Source organism: Pinus tabuliformis, chromosome 7 (assembly GCF_031772625.1).
Source record: "Pinus tabuliformis cultivar Carrire ecotype Pingquan chromosome 7, CPIR1, whole genome shotgun sequence".
Taxonomy (NCBI): domain Eukaryota; kingdom Viridiplantae; phylum Streptophyta; class Pinopsida; order Pinales; family Pinaceae; genus Pinus; species Pinus tabuliformis.
The window spans coordinates 182,274,787-182,289,009 of NC_142293.1; the positions used below are offsets into that span (position 1 = coordinate 182,274,787).

Here is a 14,223-nt window from a genome sequence, read left to right on the forward strand (position 1 = left end):
TGCGCAGCTCCGGCTGGCTTTGCGTGAGCCTTGGCTGGCTCTGTGTGAACCCTTGGCTAGTTTTGCGTCCCTCACTCTCGGCTGCTGCGCTGACTCTCCTGGTGCTATCTCTGCCTGTCTGCTTTTGTATTCACTGTCCCTCAGCTGCAACTTTGATCACTCTCTCGACTTCCTCAGCAAACCCAGCCCCAGAAAGTTGAAATCTTGATCAACTCGGTGTGTTCTCCAAGTGACCCTCAAGCCTCCTCTTATAATTTTCTTGTTGACAAATCAACGACTGAGATTAAGTCCCTAATCAACATCTAAGATTAGATTTGGCTTGATCCATGACTTTTGGACCATTCTAACACAGTTTTATATTAATTCACATTAATATTTTATTTTCCCTAAGTTTAGACTTAGGGACTCCATTAAAAATATTAATTATTTTAATATCTCCCAAACTGTTTAGAATCTGCCCAAACCCTTTCTGGGTATTGGAGATCTCATGTGCCTTAGCCTCTCCACCAATTTTCGTGGCTAGAACACATCCAATGCTACCCCAAATCAACATAAGGTGATGCCATTGATGAAATGTGGATGCCACTGATGTAAGTTTCAGAATCAATAGAACGATGCCACCTCACTGTAAATCTCGATCTTGGAGTATGTGCAAATCTCAAAGTGTATGCGAAGCCCAAAATATATAATGCGACTTACTATGTGAGCCATAGAAGACAAAAATGAACCATAGACAAATATGATGCAGGCCATAAAGAATTGATGCGATCTATTTATGATTTGATCCACAGAAAAATATGAGTGGACCAAATGCGAGCTATAGTATGATATTGGAACCATGACATATGAGATCCATAGAAGTTTAACAACGAGCCACATATGGAATTATAGGAGCCACGGAAAGAGAGAGATAGTAAAGCTCAAGCTACAATTAGATGCTAGCTGCATATATATAAGGTACCAACACTACATACAGTGGCTTGACTCACTGTAGCTCGCACTATATATATAGTGAGTCAAGCCACTGTATATAGTGTCGGTACCTTAGAGTGTAGATCATGCCAATGTGAAATGAACTGCTCAGAGATAATCAAGCTACAAAAGTTTAATATGAACCTCAGATAAATTACAAGTGCGAGCTACAAGGTGGGCCCTTTGTCATGCAATCTGCTCAAATGTTGTGCTATACAAACCACAAAGGATGTCTTCCATACAAACCACACGAGATCAAACCAAGTTGGATGTGCGAGCCACTTTTGCGAGCTACATAGTCACTACCTCAGAGAATACCGAACTTCTATATCAAATGGATGAGGACCATATCCAATATATAGCTATATCTAAGTACCAAGGGTCATGACTTATGATTAGGCCAACATGTTGAAATGCAGCTGACTTGATGCATTAGGCTGAAATTTTATTTCTTGAAATATTTCCTTTGCGCAATATGAATTCTTCTATAAGATGGCGTGTCCAAGTAAGATTGACATAAGGAGGAAAGCCCACACATTAATAATAATATTCTCTTCGGGGCACGATGGCTTTCCTTGGGGCAGTAGGGTTTCCCTTTGGGAAAATTCATTCCGCAACTGCCCAAATTTCAACACTTAAGTCAAAGCCAAGGGCTTTGTGCTAATTTCTCCTACTAAGAATGTATCTACCAATGTGCATTCTAATCTTGTTGTAGTGTTAACTGCTTCACAGCCTTGCTATGTAAATATACATTAATATTCACTATAATATAAATAGTATTTTCGTAGGATTTGTTTTTTTATTAACATATGTTTATTTTATTCTAATTTTGATGGAGATTCACACAACTTCTGACTACATCAACTCTTGAATTTTTTTGTCCCATTAACAATTTGTTGTCATCCATGAAAGTTAATATATCTTCCTTTTCTCCTCCTTTCTTTCGTCCAAGTTTTGTGCAACTATGGTTATCTAATAAAATTCTAACCAATTTTATTTCTCAGTTTTCTTTATTTGCTCATGCTATTCTAAGTATCTCTCTAGTTTTAATCGTTTGTTAACTTCTATGATTAGTGCTTTTTCCTGTTGCAATTTGTGAGATTTATTGCTTTCATTGTAATTATGGTATACTATTTGTTGACCAATAAGATTATTCCTTTTTCTTTGGGCTATGTTCTCATCATTAAATGTTTTTATGCCTTTTCTCAGAGCTGATGATAGATGGCTAAAATTTTACCATGGCAATGTTTGTTCCTTTCATGTGTGTAGTTTGGAGCCAAAATATGTTTGGTTACTTCATTTAGGGACACATGCTTCATTGAAATTGTGCCAAAGCAACTAAATCGAAGCAAAGGTGATGGCTTTTCTTCTACTTAGTGTATCAATTACTTGATCAACTAACATTGTTTAATACCTTACACTTCTGTTAGCCTGAATTAAATATGGTACGTTTGATGCATGGTTCTTGTGTAAACAGTGACTTATTTTGTGTTAACCATCATGCCAATTAGTTTGTTTATGGCTTGCTTCTCATGGAAATGTGTATTTTGATTTGAAGTTGAATTTTTGAAAGGGTTAAAAGGAAAAATGTTGTTGGTGCACATTTGGTAGCTTTCTCTAGTGAAATATTGTACATTTCTATTGTTGTTTTTATCATATTTTGTAGCAGCTCGAATGCTGAAAATTCGGGTTAAGATTTAGGAAGCCTTTAAGAAAGAGGTGAAATTTTTGAAGTTGGATTATTGCCTTGATTCACAAAATTTCTTTATGGTATGAAGGATTTTTTTGACTAGGATCAGTCTAGGTGTAAAATGGAGTTGGTATTTCAGCTGTGGAGTACTTGGGAGATGTGCATGCTCTTGTTAAGATTGCTGGATGTGAAACCCTAGGTTGCTTGAGAGAAGCATTTGAACCCGAGAAGGGGGTTTGTCTACTAATTGCTGATTTCTGCACTGAGTGTTTCAAGATGTGTAAAATGACTCTTGGTCTTAGGGAGTTTGACAGGCTGGATGGAACTTCCAATTTTGTTCCTTGGTATCTTAGACCTTAGACTACATATATTTTATTTAGTGAAGGATCATTTCATCACTGACATAGAAAAGAAGAGGATAGGTAAGGACATGTTTGGAGCTTTGGTTGAGTTGTTTCAAAATTCTTGTGTTTCTCAACAAATGTTCTTGCAAAACTATCTTTCATTTATTTTCATGAGCAAGACAAATATTGTGGTGACCTACTTGATTAGGATCAATGAGTTGAGATATCAATTGGATGCTATTGGAGCACATTTGGAGGATTAGGAGTTGATGTCCATTTCTTTGAATTGACTTGCTCCTTCTTGGATGCCTTTTGTTCAAGGTGTTTTTTCTCGTGAGACTTTGCCAAAGTTTGCAAAACTTTGGATTGGTCTTTGTGTAGAAAGAGATCAGATTATAATCTTTTTCAAGGCAATAAGGGGAACTAGATGTGATTGGTTTCATTGGGAAGACAATGAAGGTAGGAAGAAAGGCTAGAAGAAGAAGGAAGACTCAAATACAGGAAATAAGGGCTTGAGTAAGTTGTCTTTTTGATGTCACAAATGATGCGCCAATGTCCATTGAAGAAGGAGAAGGGAGTGAAACCGGTTGCATTAAAGACTGTAGTAGATGTAGAGGAGGATCCTTCTTAGTTTGTGATTGCCTTTTCCATGGTCTTGTTATTTTTCCACTGTTCTATGCTGAAACAATTTACGTAGCCCAATCTTTTCTTTAATAAGAAATCAAATCAGTCTTCCAAAAATAGATAACAATTGTAGATAGAACAGTAAATGCAATTTACAATAGAAGACAATCAAGAACAATAGCAAGAGACACAAGATTTGGTCAAAGACCAGGGAAAAACCCCACAAGGGGGAAAACCCTTTCAAATTCTTCTTCTTATTAGATTGTCATAAAATGTTCAGCAGAGAGATACAATGATTCATTCATCAACAAAAGAGTCAAAGTCAATCCTTTTACTTATCGAACAATTCACTAATCAATTTCCAAGAAATGGGCCCGAAAGTCAAAGCTGGTCAAAGTCAACAGCAGCAAATGATGCACTAACCAGTTGACGTTAAACAGTCAAAGAGCCTCCAAAAAGTTTGATCTTAGCAGCAGAAAATTAGGCCTCTTTTGCTGGTCAATGTCAAGTCGAAACAGTCCCAAAAATACCTCCATTACTGGTCAAAGTCAAAGTCAACTTCTGTGGTCAAAATTCTAGGTTAGGGTCTTAGAATTTCCGGCACAACCAACTCAATTGCCACAACAAACTATTTTGTGCAGCAGAATAAATACAACAGTAAATCAACTAGTGCACAAATAGACAAATTTTTACAATTTTTCAACAACCCAACTTCGTTATATTATCAATCTATAATACAACTGTCTAGGGCTCTCGTACCAGGGATCATGGCCCTCATACAATCACTGATACAAGAATACAAACTAGGGTTTGGTGTCAACAACTATGACCACCAATCTACCCTGAACAAGATACCAACTAACCTACTAGCTGATGTAGTGCACTACGTATCGTGTACACATTTGCTGGTCCTTCTGCTCCCAATCTGCAACAACACCAATCTACCTCTATCAATGAATCCTGCTTCTTTAGGTCACTGAACATGACTTACCAACTGTCTGGCCTGTAGCTGATCATTAGTCCATCAATGAGTCAACACAGGGAATTTTGGGAGTTGTTCACAACTCTGTTTGTGAATAACTCCTAAGATGCCTGTTAGTCTTTGTAGCGTCGGATGTGTTCTAGCTATGAAATTTGGCGGAGCTGATAAAATACATGAAATCTCCAAAAATCAGAAATCGTTTTTGGAAATACCTCCTAGAAGTGTCTCAATTAGATTATAACCGTTTTTAAAATATTTCCTAAGTCTAAACTTAGGGAATATGGTTAATTAATCATTATTAATTGAGATAAGGTGAGAATCATCTAGAAACTCACATGGATCGATCCAGAAATGATCCTAGCCATCAATAATGTTTTAATCTTGGCCGTTGGTGCTCCAACAATGGATTATAAGAGGAGGTCGATGTGGTGATGGACTATACACTAGCGCAGATACCCAGTTGCCAAGGCAGTTCGATTTTCGTAGTAGCAGTAGCTCAACTGTTATGAAACCAGCTCACAAAAAGATAGAAAAGATAGATCAACGCCTTAGAAATAAGCCTCTTCGAGGGGGAAACCTCCTTTACATTACACAAATGAACAATTCTTGGATGATACAGATGACAAGACCTCCTTTCTTTATAGGAGTCTAAGGGGTCATAATATAATCAGAGCCGACATAACAATAATAATGAAAGGGCACAATCATAACAATAGTGGGTTTCTATGGGGCACAATAATAACAATATGGGGACTACATGGATACAACAATATAATAAGGAGGTAGTACTAATAACAATAAGGGGTTACACTAGTAGTATAGGGGCCTAACATGCCCCTCTCCTTCAGAAAGTGTTGTCCTCAACACTTGAGTAGTTCTTGATGTTCCTGTATAAAATTCTTGTCCTCCCATGTGGAATTTTCAGCGGGTAAGTTCTTCCACTTGATGAGATACTCTGAAATTGATTGATTTCGTAGCTGTCGGGTTCTTGTTTCTATGACTGCTCCAGGTTCCAATATGATTTTTCCTTCCTCGTCAAGTTCTGGCAATATTGTTTGAACTGGGATCTTCTGCAATTTTTGAATGAGTGGCCACACTTCATCATCCTTCTTCCATTCATCCCTTGCTTCGTTTATCCAATTTGACTGGATAATAGAAATAGCATAAAACAATGCTTCCACATCCTCATCCTTTCTTGAGAGTGCATCTGCAACAACATTTTGCTTCCCTTTTTTGTAGATGATTTCAAAGTCATAACCCAACATATTTGTGACCCATTTTTTCTGTTCTTCTAAAGATAATCTTTATTCTAAAAAGTATTTAAGGCTATCATGATCCATTTTTACCTTGAAGTGTCTTCCCATTGGGTAAGGTCGCCATTTCTTAAGTGCATGTAGTATTGCCAACATTTCCTTCTCATAAATAGCTTGCTTGCGATGTAGTCGTAAAAATACCCAATCACCTACATCAAATCTTTTTTCACTGCGATGTTGATCTACCTGTAGATTCATTCGATTCTGCACCAAAGTGGCTTTCTCCTTTAAAAGTTGGAGAACTTGTTGTTGATGCTTGATGTGATCTTTCACTGCTTGAATCTTTTTCTTCTTGATATGTCCTTCTATCTTGAGAGTTTGAGGAGTCGTAATTTCTTCCAATACATTACAAGATATGGCTGGATTCATTTCTTGATGCTCGATGTGATGTTTCACTTCTTGAACATTTTTCTTATTGATATGCCCTTCTATATTGAGAGTTTGAGGAGTGGTAATTTCTTCCAATGCATTACAAGATATGGTCGGATTCATTTTTTGATGGTTTGTTTTAAATGAAATTCTGGAGCTTGCAAAAACACTAACTTCCTTAGATCATATCTCCGAAAATATAGCAAGACAAGATCTGAAATTCAGAGCCGAGGTTCAGTGCGATTTCGTCTCAAATGGGTTTTTTCTTAGCTTCTGAAACGTCGTAGACAAAAAGTTATAGCGAAAATGCCACGAGGACCTGTTTGGAGCAGTGAAACCCTAGAATCCAAAGCTTTGATTCCAAATGTTATGAAACCAGCTCACACAAAGGTAGAAAAGATATATCAATGCCTTAAAAATAAGCCTCTTCGAGGGGGCAACCTCTTTATTACACAAATGAATAATTCTTGGATGATACAAATGACATGACCTCCTTTCTATATAGGAGTCTAAGGGGTCATAATATAATTAGAGCCGACATAACAATAATAATGAAAGGGCACAATAATAACAATAGTGGGCTTCTATGGGGCACAATAATAACAATATGGGGACTACATGGGTACAACAATATAATAAGGGGTTTGTACTAATAACAATAAGGGGTTACACTAGTAGTATAGGGGCCTAACATCAGCAGAGAAGATAGAGCTAGAGGGTGAGTAGCAGGTGGAAGAAGAGGGCAACAACATTCTGAGAGGAAGGTTTCCAGTTCCCAGAAGAGGCAAAGGAAGGAAGGCCAAAATTCTCATAGGGCTAGCGTAAACTCTGCACACAGGCTGACGCAGGAGGCTCAATGCAGAGCTTAGGGAGGTAATTTCCATGGCAGAAATTAGCTGTGGGGTGAGAGAAAATTCTCACAATAATTTTGCCAATATTTTTCTCATATTAGATTGCTAGTTGGGCATCTAAATTATTGTACTCAGAATTGTTGCTGAAGAATAATAATAAAACCCACATCTGCTGCACTGGTTTTCCTGCATTGAGTTTTTCGGGGACAATTGTCCAAAAAATAACTGTTAAAATTCTTGTGTCTGCTATAATTTCTCAGTTTTCAGTATTTTATTTTCCGCAGTATTTTTATGGTGAAAATTACAGTTGTGATTTTATTTGTTGTTTGTCATAGCAAATAAACAACATAATTAAAATTTTCAGTTAGAAGAATAATTTCCAGTTGCTACAATAGATAAAAATTTCACATGGTATCAAAGCACATTTGATCAGACAGAGAGCTCAGAAAAAGGAAGGAAAGGAATTTCGCTACTCAGCAAGGGCAGTAGGACGAAATTCCCAAGGGCAACGCAGTATTTTGCCACGAAGCCGAGTTGTTTGAGGAAAGTTCGATTTTTCTGAGAGGGGTAGAAAAACTAGATCCTTCCAGATCGAGTGATTCCAGAGGCTGCAAGGAGCTCCTCAGTACTTTCGTTGGGCAAATCTCTAGTTGGACACAAAGGTTTTTGCATGTTATGTCCCTTCCTAAATTAATTTGGAACAAGATTAATTATTGCATTTTGGGGTCAATTTTGGAGATAGTGGGGCCCATTTGATTTTATTAGGAGATTAGACTGAGGAGAAGTTATTTTGTTGTGGTTAAGTTCCACGTGGGGGCCAGCCACACTAGGGAAATATGCATTCCCTAGTTTGAATTGTATGGAGGGAAAATGTCATTGGTTAAGTGAGGGCCCACGATGGAGGGAAAATTGGAGGGAAAAGTGCTCCACGAAATCTATATAAGGAAGGCAACTCTCCTCATTTCATCATCTTTTGGCATATCGGATTTCTCTTTGGTTTCTCGAGCTACTTAGCCGAGTCACTTGTTGTTTAGAAAGAGTTCTTCAAGCGAAGAGCTCACCCTTTCTTCGGGGGACTTTGAGTGCCACCCTAGAGAGGTTTTTCTTCAGTCTTTCTGGAGGAGGATTTCATTGTGGTTTCCAGCAGTTGCATTCATCTCCAGGTGGTGCGTATTTCTGGAGGACGCAGTGAAGGGAGGCCGAGTTTGTTTGTGGCATCTTGTAGAGGAGTTTTGGCCGGGAGAATTTCCAAAGAGGAGGCATAGGAGGTTTGTTGTCATTTTGGAGAGTTTGGGAGCTGGAGGAGAGTGCTTCTTGGCAGTGTGACTTTTGCACTTCTTGGGCCAGCGCAGAGGCAACATTTGGTGCACACATGGGAGGTAGAGCATCAATCTTTGAGGTTGAACTTTTTTGGGGTTCGTGGAGGAGATTGTGACATTTCCGGAGCTTGGGGCTGAATTTATAACATTTTTTGAGCAGTTGAGATGGAGATTCTTGCAGTTCCTTTCCAATTGGCAGTGGAGTTTTCTAGGACAGCGTAGAGCATTAGAGGAGCAGTCATTTCCAACATTTGAGATCATTGTCTTATCACCTGGGTTCTGTCACGCTTGTTATTGTGGTAAGCCTGGGTGCATTCCTCCATATTATTGTACTTGCTCCATTGATTAATAAAATGGCTCAACTGGTTCTACTTCTGGAGTTTTTATGAGCATTTATTGATTGTTGAAATTTTCTGTGTTGTAAATCGTTTTTGCTTTGCATATCACTATTTATTTAAGTTTGGAACATTACAGTGGTATCAGAGCTCAGATTCTGGCTCAACCATGGGGGAACTTTCCTATGAGTGAGGAGGACCGACAAAATATTACTTACAGGAGGCAAAGGTACCAGAGTAGGGAGAGGGAGTTGGAGATTACTCCAGACACAGAGGATCGTGGGAAGACAGTGGTAGCAGAGGATATGGGGGAGCCCAAGAGCAGGGAAGAAATGGCCTTCAACAGTCTCTTGAAGGCTTGGAGCGATTTGGAAAAAGGGTAGAAGGAGATGCTGGATGAGATCAAGATGCAGAACCGGGAGTGGAGCACTCACCGGGAGTTTATATTTGGAGAGACTTCAGGGGCCTCTCAACAGCTCGATCACCTTTCACCTACTGCGCAACGGCCATCCTCGAGTGAGCCAACTCGAGCTACTTTACCTTCTTTTATACCTTTGGCGCAGGGTGAAACGAGTGGAGGAGAGGATCCATCGTTGATGGGAGAGCATTTCAGGGAGTGGCAGTCCATGGGAGCAGATTTCAGAGAGGCTCTATCTTTCAGAGATTATTGCCAGCTCAAACAGAATGAGAAGGGGAAGGGCTATGGAAGCCATGCTACGCAAAATTATGAGCTGCACCACAGCATTGCGAAGATGTATTTTCCCACCTATGATGGCACTACCAAGTGCACAACACGTGCTTGGGTAGAGAAGTTGGACACATACTTCCAGCTCAACATGATGACAGAGGTAGAAGCCATCAAGATGGCCACATTGCATTTGGAGGGAGAGGCACACGATTGGCGGTTTCATGGCTTGTCCACTCTGGGGCATGTCGGTGTGACATCCTATGAGGACTTCACATAGAGAGTAGTGGAGCATTTTGATCGGAGGGATCCAAAGGCTCACTTCAGGGAGTTGACTCAACTCAGGCAAACAGGACATCCAGAGCATTATATTTCAGAGTTCTTGAGGGTCTTAGTCATGGTGCCTGATTTGTCAGATGCTAGGAGAGTATACACATTTGTGGAGTGGTTGACTGAGCCACTATGGGGACTGGTGAAGTCACGCAGACCATCTACTCTTTTGGAGGCAGTGACCTGTACACGAGATTTGCAGGGGGCCATCCCCAAGACCCGGGCACCATTTCCTCCACGCACTCCCTACACTTAGAAGGGAGGTGACACTAGAGCACCTGCAACGCAGAGAACAGCCCAAGGGCGGGGACAATTGGATGATGAGACCAGGAGGGACCTCAGGAGGAGGAAGTTGTGTTTTACATGTCGAGAGCCTTGGGCACCAGGCCATCGGTGCACAGCGGGCAAGGCCCATTACATCGAGGTCTTCTCAGACAGTGATCAGGAGGACGAGGTGGAGTTGGAGCTTGGTGGAGGAGACAATGAGGATCCAGCAGGGAGGGGACCACCACCACCACCACCATAGGGAGGAGCATCTTTTGCACTAGCCGGGGGAGTCCTAGCTTCTTTGTGCGGGATTCCCAAATTTTTGACCATGAGGATTAGAGGTACGGTGCAGGGGCAGTGTGTCTCAATTTTAGTAGACAGTGGGGCCACCCACAATTTTATTGATGCTCAAATGGTCCAGAGGCGAGGCATCACCACTGTAGAGTTTGAGGGGTTTTCAGTCCTAATACCTGCAGATAGGACTATGCAGTGCACTCGATATGTTACTGCTCTGACTATGACCATGGGGAACTATTCGATGACAGATCACTTTTTCGTGGTGGATGTACCGGACACCAATGTGGTGCTGGGTGTCTAATGGTTGTATTCCCTTAGCCGAGTTACCACCAATTGGAAGAAGCTTGTGATGGAGTTTGCTGGGCTAGATGGCAAGCAGGTGGTCTTTCAGGGCATGCATTCGTACGCCCCTTAGATAGTTTCGGCCCACAAGATGGAGGCTGATTTGAGGCATGGAGACATAGTGTGGGCAGTAGAGCCAAGGATTTCAGAGGTTGGGGAGAAGGCCAAGCCACCACATCCAGACATACAGGCAATACTGGATAGATATCTGCTAGTATTTGGAGACATACCGCTGGGACAACCACCTGATAGGGGATTTGAGCACACTATAGAGCTAGATCCTGGTGTGCAGGAATTCATTACTACACCCTCTAGGCATCCCAAAGCCTATAAGGATGAGATTGAGAGGGCCATCAGGGAGATATTGGCGTTGGGCCACATTAGACCGAGTTCTAGTCCATTCACTTCTTCGGTTGTGCTGGTGAAGAAGAAGGATGGGACTCTCTGCATGTGTATTGACTACAGGGCCCTCAACAAGAAGACATTGAAGAACAAGTATCCCATTCCGCGTATTGATGAGTTGATGGACGAACTTAGAGGAGCCAAGTACTTCTCTAAGATAGATTTGCGATAAGGGAATCATCAAATTCGGGTGAGGGAGCAAGACATCTTGAAGATAACTTTCAAATGTCATTATTGGCATTTCGAGTTCCTGGTCATGCTTGTTGGGTTGACTAATGTAATGTTGAAGTTTCTAAGTTTACTTAGTTAGAAACCCTCCATGCACTTTATCTGATTTATTCCTACCTACTTATTATTTTCCTTAACAAGTTATTTACAATGTAAATACTGAAAATAAACACTAGTTCATGCTCAACATATTACAGATCAACAACTAAAAGAAACAAGAACAAACACACCACATGACACCATCATTTTTGGACTAATGTCCCCAAAAAAACCAAATGTGGGAAAACCGATGCAACTATCTAAGGGTTTTCTTATTAAGCAATATTAGAGTACAATCTGGGTGCTGAAACTGGCCTACCCAACAGAGAATTTCCTTAGCAGTAATACCTCTCAGTTTCTGACAAATCTACTGGCTGAAACCCCAGATAATCCTTCCGGCAGCTACTCAGCACCAATTTGTCCCAGAAACCCCAGCGTTTGCCCAATCTGGACTGCGTCAGCCTCTCCTACCCTAACGCTGGCCCTGCGTCAGCGTTAGCCCCAAGAGGCCCTGCGCTAGCCCCTCTGGTGCTCTGTGCAGCACTTAGCTGCCGATGCGTGGCCCTGCGTGAGCACTGGCTGCTCCTGCGTCTCTCTCTTTGGCTGCTCTGCTGCTATCTCGACACTATCTCTGCCTTTCTGTCTCTCTGTACTCGATGCCCTCAGCTTCTCTCCGATCACTGATTCTATCTCTCTTAGCAAACCCCACTCTAGAGAATAGAATGACTGATCACTCTGGTGTATTCTCCAAATGACCCTCAAGCCTCCTCTTATTCTTTTCCTGTTGACATATCAACGGCCGAGATTAAGTCCCTAATCAACGACTATGTTAATTTTAAGTATGTTCTATGCTTAGAGCAATTTATTTCAATTTTCACATATCTTTCTAGATTAGCAATCACATCAACACTAGAGTAAACTGTAGATAGAACATAAACATAAATCGCAGAAGACAAGCCAATGTAGGTTTTAACCCTGCACAAAAATTACCTGCATACGAATTCTAAAACACAGAAAATAAACAATGCGAGAGCATAACACATAAAACACACATACACAGAGATTTTCCCCTGGATCCCAAAATCAGGACTACCAGCTTGATTTTTCATTATGTTCCTTTCAATGTTACAATACATATTCATACATGTCGAAGCATCCAATACCATGGACTAAAAACCATTGCGTCCAAAACCATGGGCCAAAAACCATCGTGTCCAAAACCATGTGTAAAAATCATGCACAAAACCATAGGTAGGTCCGCCCAACCTAATATAGGGTCCAAAAAACAATTTTTTCTGGGGCGCTGCCCCAGACCCCATAGAGAGGGGTTACCTACACCCCTCAAACCCCCTATGACCCCCCCGCTACGCAATCGGCACAACGAAGGGGGGGCTTTGCCCCCCCCCCCCTTCTAACCGCCCAGTTAACTACGTGGGCTAGTCGTGGAAAGAATATAACACAACCCAACATTCTCCCACTTGTTGTTTTCTTTCCACAGGGGGCCATAAGAGAGCTTAGTCATTTATCCAGCCCTGCAACACCCATCGTTTCTCTACACCAAGGGAACTTCTCAGAGCTCACAGATTTTGTCAATGCATCTGCAGTATTCTTCAAAGTGTCCACCTTTACCAGCAACACCTTTTTGTCTTCTATCATATCCCTCACAAAGTGATACTGAACATCAATGTGCATTTTTCTTTGAATGATATGCAGGGTTCTTTGCCAAGAAAATTGCACTTTGGCTATCACACTCTATCCTTATAGCTCCTTGTACTAACCCCATACTGAACACAATCTCTGCAACCAAACTACTTCCTTGCTTGCATGAGTGGCTGCCATGTATTCTGCCTCTGTAGTTGATAGTGCCACTACATATTGTTTCTTACTCATCTAACTGATTGCACCTCCAAATAGGTTAAACACATACCCACTTGTAGATCTTCTCTGATCCAGATCCCCAGCCCAGTCTGCATCAACAAAGCCATGAATATCCAACACTCTGTCTAATCCTGGTCTTCCTTGGTAGCACAAACCATAATCACTAGTGCCATGCAAATACCTGAAAACCCGCTTCACTGTTGTCCAGTGCTCCTTCCCTGTTTTTGAAATAAACCTGCTCAATACTCCCACTGCATATGCAATGTTTGGTATACTACAAACCATTGCATACATCAGGCTACCAACTGCACTTGCATATGGAACACGGGACATGTCCTCTTCCTCTTCTTGTGTCTTGGGACACTGTTCAACAGATAACCTCACACCTACAGGAATAGGAACCTTCACCGGTTTACTATCCTACATATTAAACCTCTGCAGTATTGTCTCGACATACTTCCTCTGGTTTAACCAGAGCTTCCTCTTTTTCTGGTCTCTTTTAATTTCCATGCCCAAAATATAGTTTGCAGCACCAAGATCTTTCATGTCGAATTTGGAGGACAATTGGGTCTTCAAATCCTAGATAATTTCTTTGTCATTTCCAACCAGCAACATATCATCCACATACAAGACCAGATAAATAACACGGTCACCAATTAATTTAAAATACACAGTGATCTGCTTTGCTTCTGGTGAAGCCAAGTCCCCGTATAAATGTATCAAATTTCTGAAACCACATCCTTGGTGACTGTTTTAACCCATACAGAGACTTATTTAACTTGCATACCATTTCTTTCTTACCCTTCACCGCAAAACCTTCAGGTTGCTTCATGTAGATCTCCTCTTCTAGATCCCCGTGAAGAAATGTTGTCTTCACATCCATCTGTTCTACCTCAAAATCAAAAGTAACAACGACAGATAAAAGTAATCTAATAGAAGCTACCTTGGCAACAGGA

At 40.9% G+C, this 14,223-nt stretch overlaps 1 protein-coding gene across 4 annotated transcripts in view; it reads left to right on the top strand.

The window, feature by feature from the left end:
• Positions 1-14,223, top strand: part of LOC149246455 (OVARIAN TUMOR DOMAIN-containing deubiquitinating enzyme 12-like) — a 323,598-nt gene that overhangs the window by 263,477 nt on the left and 45,898 nt on the right. For all 4 annotated transcript variants that reach the window (XM_089457922.1, XM_089457921.1, XM_089457920.1 and 1 more), the window contains one exon: positions 2,242-2,326. In XM_089457922.1, coding sequence (XP_089314048.1) covers positions 2,242-2,326 — 85 coding nt within the window. The remainder of the gene's footprint in view (positions 1-2,241; positions 2,327-14,223) is intronic.